General features: G+C 43.1%; 3 protein-coding genes and 3 non-coding genes across 11 annotated transcripts in view; all 6 read right to left on the reverse strand.

Annotated features, from left to right (window-relative positions):
* Positions 1-8,957, reverse strand: part of DYM (dymeclin) — a 226,709-nt gene extending 217,752 nt beyond the window's left edge. For 3 of the 4 annotated variants that reach the window (XM_074812049.1, XM_074812048.1, XM_074812050.1), the window contains exon 1: positions 8,780-8,957. The gene's annotated coding sequence lies outside the window, so the exon portion shown is untranslated. The remainder of the gene's footprint in view (positions 1-8,779) is intronic. The other variant, XM_074812051.1, reaches the window with a different exon arrangement.
* A 2,817-nt stretch (positions 8,958-11,774) lies between these two features.
* Positions 11,775-16,450, reverse strand: CZH18orf32 (chromosome Z C18orf32 homolog). 3 transcript variants are annotated; one of them, XM_074812701.1, is made up of 3 exons: positions 16,375-16,450; positions 14,104-14,356; positions 11,775-13,479 (listed from the first exon to the last, which is right to left on the reverse strand). In XM_074812701.1, the coding sequence occupies exons 2-3, from the start codon at positions 14,329-14,331 to the stop codon at positions 13,405-13,407; spliced, it is 303 nt and encodes a 100-aa protein (XP_074668802.1). In that variant the 5' UTR covers positions 14,332-14,356; positions 16,375-16,450; the 3' UTR covers positions 11,775-13,404. The 3 variants fall into 3 exon arrangements, with proteins under 3 accessions (XP_074668802.1, XP_074668801.1, XP_074668800.1); XM_074812700.1 differs by having other exon boundaries at positions 16,189-16,379; XM_074812699.1 differs by lacking the exon at positions 16,375-16,450 and adding an exon at positions 15,496-15,571.
* Positions 16,451-16,771: 321 nt separating this feature from the next.
* On the reverse strand, positions 16,772-20,429 carry RPL17 (ribosomal protein L17). Its single transcript, XM_074813034.1, has 7 exons — positions 20,285-20,429; positions 19,866-19,918; positions 19,737-19,777; positions 18,497-18,631; positions 18,106-18,204; positions 17,328-17,519; positions 16,772-16,860 (listed from the first exon to the last, which is right to left on the reverse strand). Exons 2-7 carry the CDS (start codon positions 19,903-19,905, stop codon positions 16,813-16,815), a joined length of 555 nt encoding a protein of 184 aa, XP_074669135.1. The 5' UTR covers positions 19,906-19,918; positions 20,285-20,429; the 3' UTR covers positions 16,772-16,812.
* LOC141918912 (small nucleolar RNA SNORD58) lies at positions 17,171-17,239 on the reverse strand. The gene has a single exon (XR_012621829.1). It is a non-coding gene; the product is annotated as a small nucleolar RNA SNORD58 (small nucleolar RNA).
* LOC141918921 (small nucleolar RNA SNORD58) lies at positions 17,728-17,795 on the reverse strand. Its single transcript, XR_012621838.1, has one exon. It is a non-coding gene; the product is annotated as a small nucleolar RNA SNORD58 (small nucleolar RNA).
* Positions 20,011-20,079, reverse strand: LOC141918922 (small nucleolar RNA SNORD58). The gene has a single exon (XR_012621839.1). It is a non-coding gene; the product is annotated as a small nucleolar RNA SNORD58 (small nucleolar RNA).
* Positions 20,430-20,699: the final 270 nt, after the last annotated feature.

The following is a 20,699-nucleotide window of genomic DNA, read 5'->3' on the forward strand; positions in this document are numbered from 1 at the left end:
ATTTAATTTCCTGGCATTCTAACAACAGTAACACATTAACCCCAATGCTTTAATTTAGACGGTCACATGCTATCCATGATCTCCAACACATTTCCAAGACAGATGCTATTAAATAATATTAAATTCCAGACACCACCTTAAATCATTTTCAAACATGCTATTAAATAGCAGACATGTTTCTTTCAGAAACAGCTGCCTTTAGCTGAAAAGATCACTCAAAAACATGTAACCACTTAAATTTGCAAATTGCTTTTGATTAAAAGGCACAACTGCTGTGCCTCTAACACTGTATGCTGGTTAAGGCAGCAGAGGGTCAAGTCTTCAGACAACGTAAAAAGTGGGTCAACATTTGGAACACAGTTACCACAGTATTTTTTAAATAGTACCTAATCCTCACTTATCCATGGTTTTCCCTAAACTTGACTTTCCCAACAGCCCCTGCTGCCCAGAGGCTGCTCCAGGGGATCCCAAAGTCACTTCTGAACAAAAGGTTAAATAGATTTTGCTTCCTCACATGCTGAAGTGGGATAGCCACAAGAAACACCAAATAGGAAATTCCCCTGTCAATCCAGAAAAGTCAGTCCTAACCCCAGCAGTAAATTAAATGAAATCTAAAAAGTTTTTTCTTGAAATACACTAAATCAAAGCATGGTTCATTAAAAAGTCTTCTCTTGAATAGCAATTAATCTAATTATTTGCTCAAGAAAATAGAGACACAATTTTTTAGCAAGTCATTTAGTTTAATATGGTATTATTGCCTCTACCAACAACTTTTTCTTTCTAAATAAGCTGGGAAAACCCCAAAGAATCATAGGCTGGTTTACAATTGTCATGCTCTATTAAACCCAACATCTGTTTAGTCACAGAACTTGGCTCCATGATGCAGATGCAGACATTTCAGAGCAAACACAAGGGACTTTGTTTTGCACATCAGGACTCATTCCAATCTCAAACAGCCACGGGTAGATATAAACCCCGAGTTCACTGTCCCTTCTAAAAGATTTTAATGTTAATTATTAACAATGTTTACAAGAATATAATTTTCCCTCTTCAAGTGAAAAGCAATTCAGCAATACATGCATGCTGTGTCTGAGCTCATAAGTATAACTCAAAGTACTGTGTGTATTGTTGAACTTGGAAAAAACTTGTCACGCTCTCTAAGCTTTCTATTTAAATAATTGTAGACAAGTAATTATAGTTCCATTAAGTATTAAATCTCCTACTGGTCTCACAACTTAATTGCCAATGCTGACATTTTGTTAATCCGTCCAGTATAGCCAGCTCCCCCTTTCAAAACTACCCTTGCTATGACTGTCTGGCTGAATCTGCAGACAACTTGAATAATATAGATTATATATGGGGGTTTTTTTATTTTTTAAATGAGTATTTTAAAGTGTAAGAATTTGAGACAGTCATGCAGACAATTTTACTATGCCATCTGAGATCTGGTCTCCAGGCTGGGTTAGGTCTTTAACAAAACCATATGAAAATAAATTAAGAAGTGGTGCTGTTATACATTTGAAAACCTAAAAAAAATTCATTTTCACATATAACAGCACTTTCATTACCTTTATAGTTCGCTGCTTTATGAGCTAAAACAAATGGACACTGTTTCCCTTTCAAGCAAAGCAGCCAGTATGAGATGTAATGCTGTTTATTCGAGTATTAGCAAACCTGCCGCACTGAGGTTTTTGGCTGATTCCTATTTGCATCCAAGAACTGTATGTTTTACACCATCTTTCTCCTGTGAGACATTAAAACGTCCCACAAAATCCTAACATAAAACCTCCCACACAGTTATAAGACTACTGCAAAATATATATATATTTCTCCACGCAACAGAGGACATATTAACAGTAGGTATTATTCAGCTACAATATTTGAATTTTACTATCCACACAGTACATTTGAATTCTGTCTACTCATTCATATCACAATAATATTTATACCTAAGGATCAAATGCTTTGTGGACTAAGTATCACACACAATTTACGAACAGATACCGCATCCACAGAAAAAGAACAGACTAAAAAAAACCTAAGTTACCCCTTGTAGATGCATATTCATATGCAGGATCAGTTGGTGGTCTAAAGCAGCTGCACAGCCCTGAAGTTTGTTCATGGGAAATACTTGTTTAATGCATTTCATGCTGCTTTATTAGAGCAGGGAAAGCTGCAGTAAACCAGAAGCCCTGCTTCTTTTGCCACCTTTATTAAATCTTCAACTTTCTGCTCCCAGCAAATCAGCTTTTGCAACTTACTAGCCTATTTCTGACACAGTCTCAGTAAGTCCTAGCTTGTTCCCAAATACAAGATTTCATTCCTATTAAAATATTCCTATTTTCCATGTAACACACAAAATATCTCAAAACATCTCTAGGCCCACTGAAAGGGAGGCAGTCGAGCCAAAGACAGCAGATCAAATGAGTCCCAGCTGATCTAAGCAAGTGCCAGCATGTACTGCCTTAATCCTCACCCCTCTGCACCTCGGCTTATCGCATCCCAAAGACTGCAAAATCTTCATGATGTAAGAGATGTTATTTCTCTCTATCAGTAAACCACGTAGCACTTTCAGACATGGAAGAAATGTTCCAACTAAAAACATATGCTTAAACAATGTCACCTGGTTCCCCAAAACATCTATAAATCAGAATCTTTGTACTGATTTAATTGCTGCTAGAAATACCTATGGTGTCTATACAGAACAATTTTCCAAAAGGAAAGGGAATTGGGTACCACACATACCCAAAGGTACCAGAAGAGGGCTAACAGGTAAGTGTAGAAATGAACACTAATGCTGTAAAAATCAAAAAGCTTTGATTTCAGCAGCTAAACTTTCTTTCATCTACATACCATCTAGTTGCTTTCTGTCCCCTTCCAGAAAAGAAGCTAACTTGTAATTCAAGCCAGAGGTAAGTTAGCTTTCCAAAGCATGCACTTATATATTTGAAAAGCCTTAATAAGGATGGCTTTGCAGCTTTCCCAGCATATTAAGCTTTTATTCAGCTGCTCTGCTTGGGGAATTGTTCTGGGGAAGTCTTGGTGCTGTTAGTGAGACTGAGAAAAAAAAAAAAAGAAAAAAAAGAAATGTAGGTCGCTCATTTCTCTCATTTTCAAAGATAAAAAGCAGTTATACAAATGTTTCACTCATACCAAGAAATCATTCTTTAGACTTCACACATACTCCAAAATGAAGTACCACAGCGTAAGAATTCTGGTTATACCAATTAAACTGGTAAAATTTTGAAAACAAAACTAATGATGCAGAAATATATGGCAATAAGAATTCAAGCCTGTAAAAGGGATCTTTAGGGAAAAAAAAAAATCTTTATAATCCTCAGAATTTAGGAATTTTTGCCAATTTTAATCAGAGAAATGAACTGAAACAATCTTTGTTTTTAAAGCATGTTAACAAGTCAAAATATTTAAGCTATAACTTAATGCCTGGCAATCACCACTACTAAGAATTCACATCCTCTTATACACCAGCCCCTTACAACCAAGTGGCAAATTTCAGAACGTAATAAATGCATCCTTCACGAATACAAATTAAAAACATTTCCTACTGGTTTTAAGTTAATGAGTTACGCAGGAAAGACCATTTCTGCTCATTTTACTTTTCACCGATTCGTAATTTTCCTCCTCTTTTCTACTGCATATTTGGCAACCCCTCCCTTCTCCAATTCCCTTTACCCACAACTCTTACTTTTCCACAGTGAAAGTGTTCAGACACATATAAGCACAAAACAAAAAGATTCTGTGCACAGTAGGGTGAGACAGGCAAGCTGTTTTGTGAAAAACACAATAGATGAGCTCTTAGAGAACCTGGTTGACTGTAAAGGGGTCTATCTTTGGAACATGGGGGGCAAATACCACCTTTCATAGCCGCCTAGCTGTTGGTCATTCTCTATTTCTCCTCTACCCATCATTTTTCAGACTCTACCAAGTTTGATGGGTACTCTCTGGGGTCATGAAACTCTCCACTGTATCTACAGTCCTCTAATGTATTTTTGCAGCAGCACAGCAACACTAACCATTCACCACGTAGCAAAGTATGTTTCCTTAAACCTCAATACCTTAGGACAGATGTACTTTTGGACCACAGTAAGAAACGCAACACAACTACAAAGTGGTCCACACAATGCTTCAGTGTATGAAAAATAAAGAAAACCCCATCTTAATGTCTTTAGGTAGCTCTTAACATAAATTATCTGACTTGTCCACTGTTTTCTCTGCTGGATGAACAAAGCATCTTTTTTTGCCCTCCTGGCCAGTAACTTGTCCTAGTGCCCTCCTCTTCTGTGGCAAGAGCCTGAACAAAGCAGCACTGCAGTGACATCAGCATGGTCCTTACGGGTTCCACTGAAGCCTAAAGAGTCTTGCCTGTAGTGATGAATCTTGATAGATTTACTGCAGGCAAAGAAGGCCTCTCACAAGGAAGGCAAACAGCAGTTGAAAAAACGAGTGACGATACTGTGTTTTCTGCTCCAGTTCCTTTTCCACATGCATGTTACGTGGGAGTCAGTCGTCAATAAAAGCCTAATTCTGAAGAGCACAATCTGCTTACTTCACATCCCACCTACAGGACAGTTGTTCTGCTCACACCGAAGAAGGGATTTTTCAAGACCTTCTGGGTTAGGTAGCATATTTCAAGCAGAAGAAATCAGACGCGAGTGAGCCCAGACATTGTGGTCGTTGACCGAACCGCTCAACAAGAGATGCTATAAATCACCTTTGTCTCTGCCAGTTCGTTGTACAGTAATCCCACAGTTTGCTGATTTTTATAAAGTGTTCTGAAACTGAGGCAAGAGAAAAACGAAAACCTAAATTCTATAAGTGAGACTAAGATGTATGGCTTGTGTATTTTCTCACTGCCATCTCAGGAACCTAAAACACATTTTCTTTCATTCTTTATAATAACATATATTCACTAACCAACAGGTTACTGTTGTGAACAAATCTACTTATTTTGATCACTAAGGAGATACCTGTTTATTAATCTCAAAATAGCTTATTTCAGATGAACCACTAGTCACCTTCACTGGTCACATTCACAGCCTTGTTCTGAACTGGAACTACTGACTCATAGGGGAAAAAAAAAACCAACAAAAAACAACACCTTTCTCAAACTGCCTTTCTCTGAAGTTACACAAGATCCAAACAAGCTTGACATAAAAACACCATTTCTTCTTACTTTTCCAAGCTTTTGCCTCCCAACAAAAACATCTGATACACAGCGCTCTAAAAAATATGAAAATGTTACATTACAGTACTGGACACCAATAAGCAAATACATGCTTCTGGCAAATGCTAATTCTGTTTTGAAGACCTAAACCCCAAAACTGTCATATTTCCATCCACAATGTATCGGCCTTCACATTAGCACATACCCATTAAGTGGGGGAATAAACCCATTAAGTGACATGACTAACTTATGTCAGGCGTATTTGTCCCCTCTCCCCTCAGTCACAACGTTTAGTCAGAGGCAAGACAGCAGGTACATATTAAACCTCTTGAAGGACCTTTTGCTGACAGAATGTGAATCCCACAAACACCTTTCTGCAAAGAAGTTGGTGTTACTTCAGAGAGGTTTCATTTCACTTTTATAGGGAAATAAGCATTTATAGCATTTAAGTACTACTTTGCCAATTTACACACATGCAACAAAACATGTCTCTAGTTCATTAATATAAAATTCCTTGAGACCTGTTAGGGACTCCTTAATTTTGTCCATTTTTAATGATGCTAGCTACACTCCCACACTAAAACATGATTCTTGTGGCCAAATCTTCCTGATGGTTCAAAGCCCCTAAAATTTGTCAGGAATTAAGAAAATTATAGAGATCGTTTTTCTAACCTCCTACGTATTTCCAGTCATAAAATTTTATTAAATAATTACTGCATCAAGCCTACCAATTTGAGAGTAGAATGACAGCATCAACTTTAGAAATACATCCCATCATAGAGGGAAGAAGTAGTGGTAGAGTAATTAACATGAAAAATTACCTCTATCCTTACTCTTACACTCCTACGTCCCAAGTAAAAGTCAGAACTCAAACACAGCAAGTGTTTTCTGGAATACATGCAGAAATAATTTCTTTAATCTGATTATCAAAACACCATTAGAAAGGAGGAAGGCTGGGTCAAAAACACCTTATACTTCTCTGTAAAAGGCTCAACTTTTCTCCACCTGTTAAATAACTACTACAGGTATACAACATATTTTTCAAAAGTATGAAGAAGTGAAAATACAAATACTAATTCTGCTCTTTGCAGTGGGCAGGTATTTCTTTAAAGGTTTTGTTTGCCCTCACCAGAGATTCCTGCTGCTCGCAGGACAGCTGTACTGGAACTATAAAATAAGAACAAATTGAACTTTAAACAAGAATATCAATGGAATAGGGAGCTTAATAAAAGACTCACCAAGAATATGTAGAACCCATACTGAGACCTGACTTCAGTTTAAGAATATACTGCATATCAGTACCAGCATTACTGGTTTCACCATATCTTCTTTCAGTGACTAAAAAAAGACTTTTATTACCACAAATACAGCAATGGTTTTCAAAAGCACAATTTTACACAAACTGATAAACTCTGATGGATTACAGTGTTGGAAATTTTGTTCAATATGAAAATGGTTTATGACTATTGATTAAATTTGTCCTTTTTTTTTTTATACTCAGTATACCTACATAAAAATCAATTTATAGTAATTTATTCAGTTACTACCATAATTAAAATGGGCAGCTGGATATGACAAGTCATGCTAAACCTAGTACGATTTAATAATTTAAGTAGTTACTAGCTTGGTATAGTTATCTCTTTATGGAAGGGTTGTTAAGGTCACTGTTTACACGTATTTAAGATTTTCTCCCTATTTCACTCTCAGACATAAATAAAACTTGTCTAGTGGCCAAAGTGATGTTTCAAAAAGAAAAATTTAACTACCTTATGAGCTTCAGAAAGACGCTTAGGTGTTCATTAAAAGGTCTCCATTTTTTTTAGTACTGGTATATTTTGCTATATTTCAAAGATTATACAATTATTCTGGCATTTGTACTCTTCCCACAATTGGGCATTATGCATATTTTACAGCAGAGATATTTGTCTCTACTTTAAATGTGTTTCCCACATCCAGAAATCTATCTACAGCATAAAAAATGCATGTTGTACAGAAAGCCAAATCTGTTTTGGATGTATACCTAATTCTGTATTATACTACACACTGCCTATCTCCAGGGTCTACTGCAGATGAAATTATACTTGCCAAACTGTGCAATTACTATAAGGTGCAATATGCTGTCAGCTCTAGAGAATATACTTTTAAGAAATGTCGTTTTCAAGTTTAACCATCCATTTTTACAACAGTTCACTAGCCACCAAAGAGGATTTCTTACTTTTAGTATCCTCTGTCAGTCATCAGCATGTTAAAAACATCCTGGGATCTTCCTATTCATCTGATAACATCACTGGAATCACCAGAGACATCTACGTATTAATTTGCTATACTTTTCTACCGAATTTACCACACAATAGTAAGCAGTAGATGCTGTGCTAGTAAAGCATCAGCAGAGGACTGGAAGAGAAGAAGCTGATGGTTGCTTCAGCCAGGTGAGAGCGCAGAGCAGGGTCCAACGGGCTTCTCCCGATGTCGCAACAACGTGAAAAGAGGAAACAGCCCAGGGAGAGAGTGGAAGGAGGCCTGCCTGAGCTCCTGGCAACCTAACGAGCAAGGACGATTTTTAAGTCACCCCAACCAGAGCAACTTCAACGGTTTTTACTTGGGAATTGACAAAACACGGGATTACACGACCCAGAGGCCTGCGTTAGGAAACCGGACCCAAGCCCCGGGAGCTTCTTTCCACTCCCCTGCACTCCAAAAGCGCTCAGTGCAGGAAATATTAACACACTTCTACAAATACCTCCGATGATTATAACTGCAGCCCAGCATGTTATCCCTCGGCACACGTAATGAAAGAAATCAGATTATGAACTCACTACACTCAGCACAAAAGATTAAAAAAAAGAGATAAACAACGCTTTGTGTGAATGCATACAAGACAAAACCTGATGTCAATTAATGTAAGACACAAATTCTCTTTTAAAGCAAAATATTACCCACTCTTATTAAATATTATCCTTCAGAAGTATGAGAAACAACTGGCAAGAGTGACCAGGAAGCAGAGTGAGAGTGAGACTGAGCAGACCCGTTACACTGCAGAAGCAGTCACTGAGCACTATAAAAACCCTCTGGTCCACAAAAGCAGAATGGAAAACAAGCCAATTTTGGAGTCTTTTCATTAATAATAAATGCCATTATGAGCACAAAACAAGAAAGACGGGTATGAACCTCTCTCATTCTGGTTCTGACCGCGTATAAACGCAGAGCAGACCCAACCCCGTGCCCGGGAAGGGTCCCTGGAGGGCGAAGACCGGGGGCTGGGGGGAGTGTCACACAGCGGGGGCCGGCACCCCGGGAGCGGACACCCGGCAGAGCCGGCGGCCCCGGCAACTCTCCGCAGCGACAGCGGCGAGTTACAGCACGAAAGCAGCGCTCTATCGCGATACGAGGCCGGGTGACGGCGGGCGTCGCGACAAGGGGGACAGCCGGGACGTTTAGGGGCGTGCGGCAGGTCCCTGCGCTGTCGCAGCCAGCGCTGAAGGGCGACGGGGCAGAGCCGCTGCGGTCCGCCCGCCACCGGCCGCTGCCCTCAGCCGCCCCACCAGAGCCCTGCGACGGGGCGGGCCCGGAGGCACCGGCCGAGGCCCCGCTTACCCCGTCAGCGGCGCCCGTCCGCTCGCACCGCAACGCAGGAGGCGGCCGAGGAGCGCGGCCCGCACGCCAACCGGAGACGACTCCCGCGGGTCCCGGCAGCCGCGGGGCGGCCCGGCGCGGCCCTGCCCGCTCCCTCAGGGAGCGCTGCCCAACGGCCCGGCGCCGGCGCGCACCCGCCTCCGGCCTTCCACGTCGCCGTCGCCGCCGCCGCCGCGCATGCGCAAGGGCCGGTGCCGCGGGGCACGCCGGGAGGTGGAGTCCGGCGGGGGGAGGCGCGGCCGGTGGCCTCTGAGGGCAACCAAGGGGCTTCGACAGGCCGGCGGGCACCCTCCGGGTGAGCCCGGCCTGTGGCGAGGGGCTTCTCCCGGTGAGCCGCCGGGGGCGCGGGCTGATTGCCGCGGCCTCCTCTCCGCGGCGGCCCGTGTTTTCAGGCGGTGGGACGTGAGGTAACGCGAGCAAGCGCGACCAAGAGCCAGAGGGCGGGAAAAGGCGGGGGGGCGGTTTCCCAGGCACCGTCCTGCCCTCGCGTCTCTTTACATCATTATTTCTACCTCTGGTAACCTTCCCGTCTCCATCTCTGAGGTGTTTTTTGTGCTATCGGTAGCTGGTTCTATCAGCGACCGCTAGTTCCTTCGAAAGGTAAATCCTTCCCAATAAATCCTGAGCCTAATCCCATTATCACACTGCGTGACACTAAATACGCAGCCCGGCTCTTAGACGTACCCATAACCCAGCTGCGCAAGCCGGCAGGCAGCACAAGTGCAAAGGTGGGGTGTGACCACTTCATATACGTTGCCACGTAAACACAAAAATCTTTTGGCGTAGGGTTTGGCCTCATGTTCCTACGGCGTTTGATCAGACCGCGGCGGCAATAAAAACAGTGCACGGGCAGCAGCTGAAGTGTCTATAATAAAGAGGTAGGCCTGTGCGCACAAAAAAGGGGTTGAGAAACAATCCTCACACAAATCACAGGTATTGCTGCATCTATCTACATAAAAATACATCTATTCACAACATTTCAAATAATTTGTTTCAAACACAACAATGAGAGAAAGATACAGCGATGATCTAAAAACATTTCTAAGGGAAAAGAATCACTGTAGCAAATGTGGTCTTTTAGGCCATTTCAATTAAACTACTGCAGTCAGGTTCACTGAAAAGAAAAACTAACGACAGTCTGCAAAACCCAAAATATTATTTGGTTCAGTGAGTGTGTTCTAATAATTAGAAAATTGCACAAGGAAGATAATCCCTTCTTTCATGTCTTAGGCAGTTTAATGAAACAGAAATAGTTCTCATTGAAGGCAGATTTAGTTAATCTAAGCATAAATTAAATTTCATTTCCTTTATGTGCAGCCTCTGAAAGACTGTTCTTTCAGCAATAATGTTCTGCATTGTACAGACATCAAGAAGAAATGACTCCAAGGACTGACCCTTAGCAGCATGCCCAACAGCTCCCAGAACGCTGGAGCGTGATTGCTACATCTGGGTAATAACAGCATATTGTATTACTGTCATTAGATCAGCTCTGGGGATAGAATTTAACTGTGCTCTATGAACACATCTGAATAAAGATCATTTTGCACAGAATTCATTGTCAGTTTAGACACTCTTAAGAGGCTGATCATGCTCAATTTAACCTGTCAGAATTTGCTTGCAGAATCAGGCCCATCAAAATAACTGGCAACATAAAACCATCTGAACTTTTATTTAAGAATTTTTTGCACATAATTTCAATATTTTAAAGTTGTGTTTCAGTTAAGTCCTTGGCACCCAGCTACCCTTGCAAACCAACACCCGGAAGGTAGTGTGTCACATTTAGACCTCCCCGTAAAGAAAAAAGATTTCAATTTAGTTGAATATATTTTCAAATATTGATTTCTTGATTCTGCCTCAATAGATTTAAATAAACCCATACAGCCTTCATACTGAAGATCTTAGGACTAGATTTGCAGAAGTACTTTGGTCCCTTAAGATGCCTCCTCTGCAATTTTCTAAATGTCTTCAGTGTAAATGAAGCTGCTGTTGGTCTGATAAAACTCTGGTAGATGTCCACCTGCCATCGTTAGGTGCCTAAGCCCTTTTGTAAATCTTGCTTTTAGTGAGTAACAAACATATGGAAATTTTCTCAGTTCAATTAAATTCATATATATTGTTCTCTCATGTGAGAATTTCCTTAATTTCTGTCTGCTTATTTTTCTTAAACAAGGCTTTGTGCACTTCTTTGCATCCCAGCAGATGATCTCCGGCACCCCTGCCCAGGCTCAGGCAGTTCATTTCCTTCACCTGTTTTTTGACTTACTCTTTGCGGAACTATTCACAGTAGGATTACTGACCTGTTCTTGGAAAAATTTGCAACACAAACCTCCTGAATGAGGCACTTCTGGTGAAGAGCCTCATTCACGAAAGTTTTGTGATGAAGATTAGTCACATTACTGTTTAACTGCAGCTAATGAAAGTACTGAAACACCATACCAGAAAGCTCAAACGGTGTCATTTTACTTGCATTATCTGCCTGTTTGGCTTTTTGCAGTCTTTTCAGTAGGCCTGGTGTCTAAATAGGGTGCTGGCACGCAGCTAGAAGCCCAGCTCAGCCTGCAGCCTAATTCACTATACAGTTTATTTTCCATGTTACTGCTTCCTTGTGTAATAATGTCCTAAATATCGCAAAATAATTAATTATGTACACTTTGTAAATTGACTGCATACATTTACAAATTAAAGGAGTCCCAGTACAGCCCTTGCTCTACTTTTTGTCGTGTTCACAGCTGTCAGAGGTGAATGTATTACTCCAAAACTTCGTCCTGTTTCTGAGATGTGTGACATCTGAAAACAGTGGCTGAGGTTACCTGCCTGGGACAGGAAGCACAGCGGAAGGGACAATCTTTCCAGCAGTGCTTACAGTATAAGAACACACACTCCTGTTTCCCACCCCTGTCTTTTCTGCTACACGATCCACACAACAGTACCTGTGAGAAGTTATAGGAGTGCACAGTTAGTATTGTTATCTTTTATTTTGTGAATTACACCATGCATGCATGCTCAGAATAATAAAACCAGGTTTGAGTATCACAAAGGGTATGTACTTCACCCGTCTGGAAGAGAGCCGTATCTGTGATGCACTGATCAGATGGAGAATAATGTTCCAAGAGTGATGCAAAAGCTAATTAAAGAGCAATACCGAATTCACTTCCTAATAGTCTAGCTCATTAAGGGAGAGCAAACAGTATTAGGCAACGTCTTACAAGGAGTTTTCTGTGATTCAGCTCATTACAGAAGTAATGGTTGTAGCAGCAAGGGCCCGACACCCAGCTGTGAACATTGCAGATCGATTCACACAAGATCTGACAAAACCAGGTAGTGGTAGGAAACAATACACCTCACCAGAGGCGTTTGGCGGGCATCAAGCCGAATAATTAATTATCTGGTAGAGAAAACATGGTCGCAAGAACAGCCTGTACATCAGTGACAGTTCAAGGACTGCATATATAAAAAGATAGGCCTTTTTAGGCATGCCTTAGGTAGGACTTTTGGGAAAACGATAAATCCTAAATATCAGTCCAAAATTGCTGAAACGGTTTTGGTTTGATTCATTTGATTTAGCAGAGAGGACAAAGCAGGAATTATCCCTTCTGTTCCTTACTAAGCACATGGACAGCTAAAACATTTCACAATTGCACTGCGATGTTGGGATGCAAGTCAGTACCAGAATGTGTCTTCCCAGGACAGACTTCCAACGCTGGACTTGCTCAGAGTTCACTTTATCATGAAGTCAGTAGTTTTATGACCTCCTTCTGCCTGGGGCCCGTCTACAGGTTTTCAAAGATTTTGTTACCACTTTAGATACCTATAGCTCAGAAGCCTAAGAACAATTGTACGAAGCAACTTATATTTAAAGAAAATCCTGGTTTATTCTAATTCAAATTCTACAAGCATGTTAAGAGATTTTAGTTGGATTTTTTTTTTTTTTTTTTAAGAGAGAACTGCACCATTTCAAACCGCCACAGAATACAAAGCAACAATTCTCTTGCATCATGCCCCCGCTCCTCCTCTTCAGGAAAGAAAGGCACAATGTTTCAAGAAAAATGATTAATGGAAGTATCAAATCAAGGCTTTCTCCTTTTAGTGGCCTAAGTAAATTTTGCATGTCACGTAACTCCTTTAGCTCATTTACAGATTTGACATGAAAAATCTAAACACTTCATAATTTAACCATGATGCTTATATTGCCACAATGCAATTCATACTTCTTTAGCAAGTTCAAGAACAGCTATAGTTTTTAAGGTGAAAGCCTTAAGTATTGCACTAGCAGTTAGTAAAACTAAAATGTTAAGATAACATTTATCTTCCAAAGCTAGATTTATTCCTAAGTTATTTAACCTAAATTCTAATCACACCAAACAGATGAAAAGTAGTTCCAGTGAGGAAAATGAAGAACTTCAGCTTTCAAACATTTTAAATTAAGAAATGGGCTAGCTGCCATTTTAGTGGCAAGAGAGACTCTCATGTAAGTGACAAGGATTTTTATTCCGCTAAAATGTGCAAAGAAAAAAGTCTCAAAGTGAGAGAATTATCACCAGTTCATATTGGACACAAAGGAATAAAATCCTTATGAATAAATTCCTTTAATCCATTTTCTTGTCAGAAACTTCTGTGGATCTCTTTGCAGCAATTCCATTTGCAACGCCATTGCTTTCAAACTGCAAATACAAGATAGCATCATTAATGGGATGTCAAAAAAGGACTTCACACCCAGAACAGTAACAGTAGCTGATGAAAACAGCTTTTAGAAGCAAGGCCAGTGAAGATCTGTGAAGAAATGCACAGCGGGGAACCGTGGTGGTGCCTCTTTAGATTTCCAGATAACTACTGCTTTGGGGCAGGGGGGAGGGGAATGAGCGCAGAGAGAACATACACAAATCTTTGCGTTTTGTTAGGAGAGATAAATAATAAATGCACAATTTACACACACTAAACATTTCCCCCCATCATAAGTGGCAGAGCTGGCTGAAGAGTGGGGTTTTTTTAATTCTGCTTCATGTATCTGGTGTGACGTACCAATTATTTGACTTATTCCTTCTCTGAAAGAATAGTCAGTCATAAAAAAAAAATAAAAATTAACTAAGCTGTTTCAGAAAACAGGGGCAATTCATATCCTTCCAAGACCTACCAGAAGCCGTCTTGAAGCAACTATTTCTATCTGGCTCAGTACCGGTAACTCCCTCTCATAAGAGAATATCCACAAAAATGTCTTAAAAAACATCCAACTATTTATGGGTGCTTTATCTGGAGTTTCCCTAGTTAGCTAAATGCATTAATCTTACTTTATAAATTCCAGACTCATCCTCCTGATCTCTTTTCGTGGCTGAAGGTGCCCATGGATTTCCAGCGCTGCCTCCTTGACCTTGTTTTGTGGCTGTTTTTTCTTGCACAGCTTTCTTGGGCCACACACGCTTCACAAAAGGTGCAATCACGGGATAGATATACGGTTCAAGGAATTTCTTGTAGACCCAGAGGAGAACCGGAATGACAATACAAGGAATGCACACCATGGCTCCCTCTTGTTCTGTGACAAAGCTGGTGAGGGAAAAAATCAACAATTTAGGATGACAGTGTTTGTATGCCATGAGCTAAGAAAACAGTCTTAAATAAGGAGTAAAGATTGTAGCTGATATTCAAATATAAAAGACTCTTTTAATTTTAACTGTCAAAGTCTCAAAAATGCTGTGTTCCCATGTTATGAAGTCCTCAACAACAAAGGGAACATTCTTGACATTTTAACAGAAAAAGGTATAGAGTTTGCTATTAATTCATCACTCCAACAGCTCGAACTTAGAAAAACAAATTCAGAAAATAAAAGCTTTTGTTTAAACCACACAAAAACAATGAGCTGCAGATATTAGCCCAGTTCTTACTGTATTACAACAGAGGCTTTTTCTAGTTCCCCTTTTATTCAAGGTGAAATTAAATGGCAGGACTCTAGTGCATCTAATGGCTTGCTACCAGCAAAGGGCAGGTTGGTGGGAGGGGGGAAGAGAATCCCAGTTAGGATTTGAGAAAAGGAGAATATGGGTTACTTCCTTCCTTCTGCACAGATTTTGGAATCGCTTGATCCCACACCAATCCCATACAATTGGCCAAACTATTAGAAAATGAATCCTTCCCTCTCTCCCAAAAGCAGGTAGAAGTCTTCAAAAACGGCAGCCTGAAGCCTGCGATGAAAAAAGCAGAAAACCACAGCGTGGGGGTGGAAAGGTACAACGGGGAGAGGAAGCGGTTAAGTAGGATTAGAGACGTCCCTCTCAGTGCTGATGAGCAATACATTAGATACACTCTGCTGCACAGCACAGCTCTGCCCTTCGCAGGATTCAAGGCTGCTGACATGTGAATTCTTACGTTAAGAAGCAAAACAAAAGCTTTCCAGGATGGAGAATGAAGAGGCAGATGTGTACACTTCGTTTTGGGTTCAGTTTCTTTTTTTTTTTTTTTAAGCTATCCTAAAGATTTTAGCCCCAGGCCCTGTGGAACAACTGAGTATCAATTTCCAGCTGACCACTTCCAAGAGTAGTTTCAGCTACTTCAAACGTAGTTTGAATCTGAAATTGAGACAATATGAGTAAGGTAACCCATTAAAGCCGTTCAAAAAGACAATTCAGCTACTCTCTCTGACATAGCTTTCTAGATACTAAATCTTCACCCAGAAGTTTTGGATTTACCCATTAGCTAGAGAGCGTGGCTGGAGGGAACACGCCAGGCTGTTTTTCTGTCTCTGCAGCCACTTCATGTCAAGATTCCAGACCAAAAAATAAGTCATACTCCTGCCAGATGGAAAAACAAGGCAGTGGAAGCATAACACCGCTCTTAATACATTGAAATACTGTTCACGAGTTTCTTCCGTGATTTGGTGATGCTCTGTTGGCTGCATAGCTGGCAATTCATTTTTAGGAAAAAAAAAAAGGGCAAACGGTCCAATTTTAACAGCAAGCTTATTTCTTTGTGATACAAGCTTTTGTTCCCCTCTGTGCATCGGGGTCAGCAGAGAGAACAGGCATGACATTGCGAATTTAAGTACGTTTAGTCTTTGTTTCCCATGTGTAACTCAGTTATTATGGAAATAGAAAACAAAAAAGGCTACTCGGACAAAAAGGTGAGGGTTTTTTTTCTCATAAAGGCCGACCTAGTCTAGAAGAGCTAATTTAGTGATACGTTCCAGTTCTGCTTCTCTGCAGGCCGACGCTCAGTCTCGAACATTCCCCCGAAGCTAGGCCAGCCCTCCCGGTTTACGGTAACCGATGACCAGCGCCGGCATTTCCCCTCCCCTTGGTACAGAGGTAAAGGCTGGAGCGCAAAGGGTTTCCGAATCGCTCAACCTCCCCTCAAACACACCTCAAAACCCAAGACCTCCTCACCTCAGCATGAGCCGTTACGCTTCGCGATTCACCCCCTCCGCTCCTGGTTAACGGAGCCGCTCCAGCCCCGGGGCCGCCTCCCGCCGGGCGGCCATGCCCCGGGCCCCGCCGGACCACGCAGGGCCCCCCGGGGGCGCAGCCCCAGCCTCGTCGCAGGAGATGGATCCCGCCCGGCCTCGCACTCACCTCAGCCCGTTACCGGACGCTGCTGCTGCTGCTTCCTCCGCCGCCGCCGCCGCCGCACCGGAAACAGCCCCCGCGCTTCCGGCTGACGCACGCCGCGGCCTGACAACCAATGGGAGGAGGAGGTGTGCGCGTCACGCGACATACGCCCCGCCCCCCACGCCCGCCGGCGGGAATCGCCTCAGGCCCGGGGGGTGTCTGTGGGATAGGACCCCCCGGTGTTTGTTTCTCCATTATTTTGTTTTATACATGAAAATAGTCCTAAGTCACCACCGTCCCACCCCGGGTGAGGTAACGGCGTGTGTGGGAGCAGCGCTGACTGCCCCCAGCTCCTGTCACCCATAAGGCGGAGCAGATTTACAGTAAAAGCACCGACAGAACAAAGCAGCACTCGCACAAGAAACTTTGAAGTTTTATTTATGTACACCTGCTGTGTCACATTTACTCCCGAGCCATTAGCTTTTGCTTCTTCAGCTTCTTCTGGGATATCTGAAAAACAAACGCAGAAAATGAGAAAACAGCTCACAGTCATCCTTTGAAAGAAGTGCTGAGAATTGTTAGAAATTTCTTCACCCGTTTAAGAAACAAACCACTAACCATACTTGCACGTAAGTACAAGTCCCTACAAGCACTACCTACACTGCTCACGGAATTTCAACTCGATGCAAATTTTACTCTAACAGCTCGGATTTACACGCAGGGATGGAGAATGCTGACTGCTCTGGGGGAGGGAAGAACCATTTCCATGAGGAAACCATTTTCCTAAGCTCTCCACGGTGTGTTTACAGTAAATATTGAGGTTGCTCAGAAATAATTTATTTTTTTTCATGGGTACTCCAAAGGTGTCCTAAGATGGTCATCACAGCAACCCCTCTCATCTGAAAAACGCAGAGCATCAACACCCTGGTTTCTTGCCAGTGACATTAAAGACAAGTGAGGACACGATGCTTCAGTACCTTTTTCTTTTGAGCAACTTCTTCTTCTGGCTTGGGAACGATCTGCTCCTTCTCGGTGAGGATCATCTCGATGTGGCAGGGGGAGCTCATGTAGGGGTTGATCCTGCCGTGCGCTCGGTAGGTGCGCCTGCGCATTTTGGGAGCCTTGTTGACCTGGATGTGCTCGATGACCAGAGAATCCACATCAAGACCCTGGCAGGGGGTTGAGATAACACTTGTGACTTGTTTTTCCTCTTCAAATTAATAACCTCCGCAGCAAAAACCATCAATAACCACCCCCAGAAGCTCATCTCAACTCGGCGGTGTCACAGAACTGAGTATTTACCAAGAAAGCACCAGCTGAAGTCAGAAAAACACCAATCACCCTTCTACAGGTCATGATGGATTTAAAATGATGCTGATGGCTCAGGAAAAATATTATTATTTCATGGTTACTCCAAAGGTGTCCTAAGATAGTCATCACTGCCATCAGTCACCAAATTAAGTGCCGAGTATACTACAAATTGACCAAGAATCCACAGATTTTGCTTTCTTTTGTAGATTTTGAGATCTAAGCCACGTTTATTCCAAACAGTCAATAGCCACAGAAAACTAGCTACCTGTGAAAAATTACTACTCACATTTTCACTTGAAAAACACACGTAGCCTACTTCAAACAAACAGCACACCAAGGCCTCTGTACAACTCAGGCCTTGTCCCACCACCGAGTTCCGGAGCACCCGACACACAGCACGACACCAACACTCGGCAGGCACTGAGTTACCCCTGCACGACCCACCTTGAGCTCAGCGTTGCTCTCCGCGTTTTTGAGCATGTGCAGCAAGAACTCGGCGCTTTTCTTGGGCCAGCGTCCCTGCGTCCAGCCCCACTGCTTGGCCTGGAAGAAGAGAGTTCCCTTTTTTGTCCTACTGCGACATAACTTGCCTTTTACATGCTGTTAACTTGCCATCTTTTAGTAAGATCGGATACGAAAATAATTAAATTTGATCAATGACTTGACGCTGCAAGTTGATGCAATGCTGGCTGTACTGGAATTAAGAGTAACTCTTACATTTTAATACAACATTATCATCAACCATGACAAGTCTATTCTCCACACTGCCTCAACATCCGCCTTTCTCTCTCAACGAGCCAAGGCCTCCCTCCCACGTTTCCATCTCGGACCTCACCTGGGCGCATCTCCCGACGCCCCCGTTGTAGCGACGGAAGGGAACGCACTGCTTCTTCAGGGTGACGTCCTTCAGGTACTTGGTGGCCTTGCGGATGTGCATGCCCTTGATGGCCTGGGCCGTCTCACGTGTGTTCTACCAACACAGAGCACAGCAAAGTTCCTTTTAACACATCTTTCCAAGTTACAATGCGGGCAAAAGCACTTCTCTCCCTTTCCTGGATCCTATTCTTTTTGCTACAAATTCAGTTTAAAAGAAACAGTTGCAGAGAAGAACAAAATTAAAGAAAAATTAACAATGCTTTCTTTTTGCTACCTGCTTTTCTAACCCTTGGTATGACCTCCATTACTGAATTTGTGGCTCTGGCACATCTTTATTGGTTTTTAACCTAATGGCTAGATCTTTCCAACGAGCAAAACTAAAATTTGAGTATTTATATTCTTCGTTGCTCCTCTTTGGCCACTAATCCAAAAAAGCAGGAGCCTGAAGGGGAAATTCCTACTAAAATGTCAAATATGGCACCACAGAGGAGGCGACAAGAAAACAAGCTACACAAACAAACTACAAGCAATGTAATTATTTCTATGAGGGAATTATAGAAGGGAGAGAAGGTTCAAAAAGAAAAATCAAGGATACAGTATCACTGCTTAAGGCAGCACACTAAACGTGACAGTCAGAGAGTAACTGTGATGCTACCTGATCATAATAAAGGAGTAAAGCAAAAGAAGTGAAATCTCTCTTTCACTTGCACTATATAACGCCGAGCAGAGAAATATCCGCTCAGCTTTGGTTTTGTGGTTAACTCGATCATGTCCTGCACCTTTTCCAGAGGAAGCCAAACACCTCAAGCCTCTCCCCCCGCCATACTTCTCGCCCAGCAGCACGATCAGATGAACACAGTGTTCTTCCCAAACAACCAGAAAGGCGAAGTAAGACAAATGAAATAGATCAGTAGCCCAATTCCTCCTCCTCAATTCCCTGCAACCGTTTTCCTGTTGTATTTTATTATCTAGGTCAGATGGGTAGCTCTTTAAGACACACCATCTTATTTTTCATCCTGGGGATGGAAACCCTTAGAAGCAGTTACCGCAAGCACAGGCCATAAACCTATGCTACCACCCTTAAATAACTACATAATAATACAGGAGAGTAAAAGACACTGCCTTCGTTAAAAAAAAAAAAATACAAAAAACCCCAAAACAAAATGAATTTATGTTTCCTGTATCCACACGCGAAGTACCTTGAAATGCACTCGCAGGTTGGACCCCCGTGACTTGCATGCTGCGGAGAAAAAAGACCAACTGTTAGAATTAAAACCTCCACGGCTTCAGTAAAGGCTCCTAACCAACACTCACGAAAAACAACTCACATTTCGTGGGGTTCTCCGGATCCAGAGAGTAGCGCACCATTTTTGGAGCTCAACTGCAAAGCAATGAAAAAGACCCCATATTACGCTTCTAACGTAGACATGCGGACGGGTGTGTTGACCTTCCTGCTGATAGCTAACTGAAGGAGCTGCTCAGAAATCACGCATTCTTTTCACAATTAAATCCAAAGGTGTCCTAAGAAAGTCATCACCGCAGCCATGGCCTCTCCCCAGGGCCTGCTTCCACCTCACGCCCGCCCGCCATCTCCGTCCCCTGTCCGTCCTCTCCCGCGCCATCCCCGCAAATACCGAGGGCGCCCGGTGAAGCGGACCGAGCCCTCGCCCCCTCATCCCTCCCCGGGGCGCCCCGGGCGGGATGGGCCCGGATGGACCCCGCGCCCTGTCCGCCATGGCCCCCTCACCTCAGGGCGGCGGCGGGAAGAGGAAGAGCAGAGCATGCCGGGAGCCGGCAGCGCCGCCAGCTCTCGCGAGAGCCGCCAGCCCTCGCGGTGCGCCCCGGATCCCGCGAGAGCCCAGCCGGGATCGGGGGCGAGGGGCGCGAGGGGGGACCGTGGACGAACGCCCGGGTCAGGGCGGCACAGTCCCGCGTGTGAGCCCGAGGTGTGAAATCGAGCGTGCGTGTGCGCCAGGCAGCGCCTTCGTGTCTGTGGGCGCGGGGCTCCCCACAGCCCCGGGCCCGGCCCCGCAAAATGGCGCCGGGCCCGCCGCCCTCAGGGCTTAGCCCCGTCAGATCCTCGCTGTCCGGGGAAGAGACCTCTTTTATTCAGGAGGGCCTGTCCGCTGGAGCCAAGACACAATTTTATTAACCCTCAGGTC

Source organism: Strix aluco, chromosome Z, assembly GCF_031877795.1.
Source record: "Strix aluco isolate bStrAlu1 chromosome Z, bStrAlu1.hap1, whole genome shotgun sequence".
Classification (NCBI taxonomy): Eukaryota; Metazoa; Chordata; class Aves; order Strigiformes; family Strigidae; genus Strix; species Strix aluco.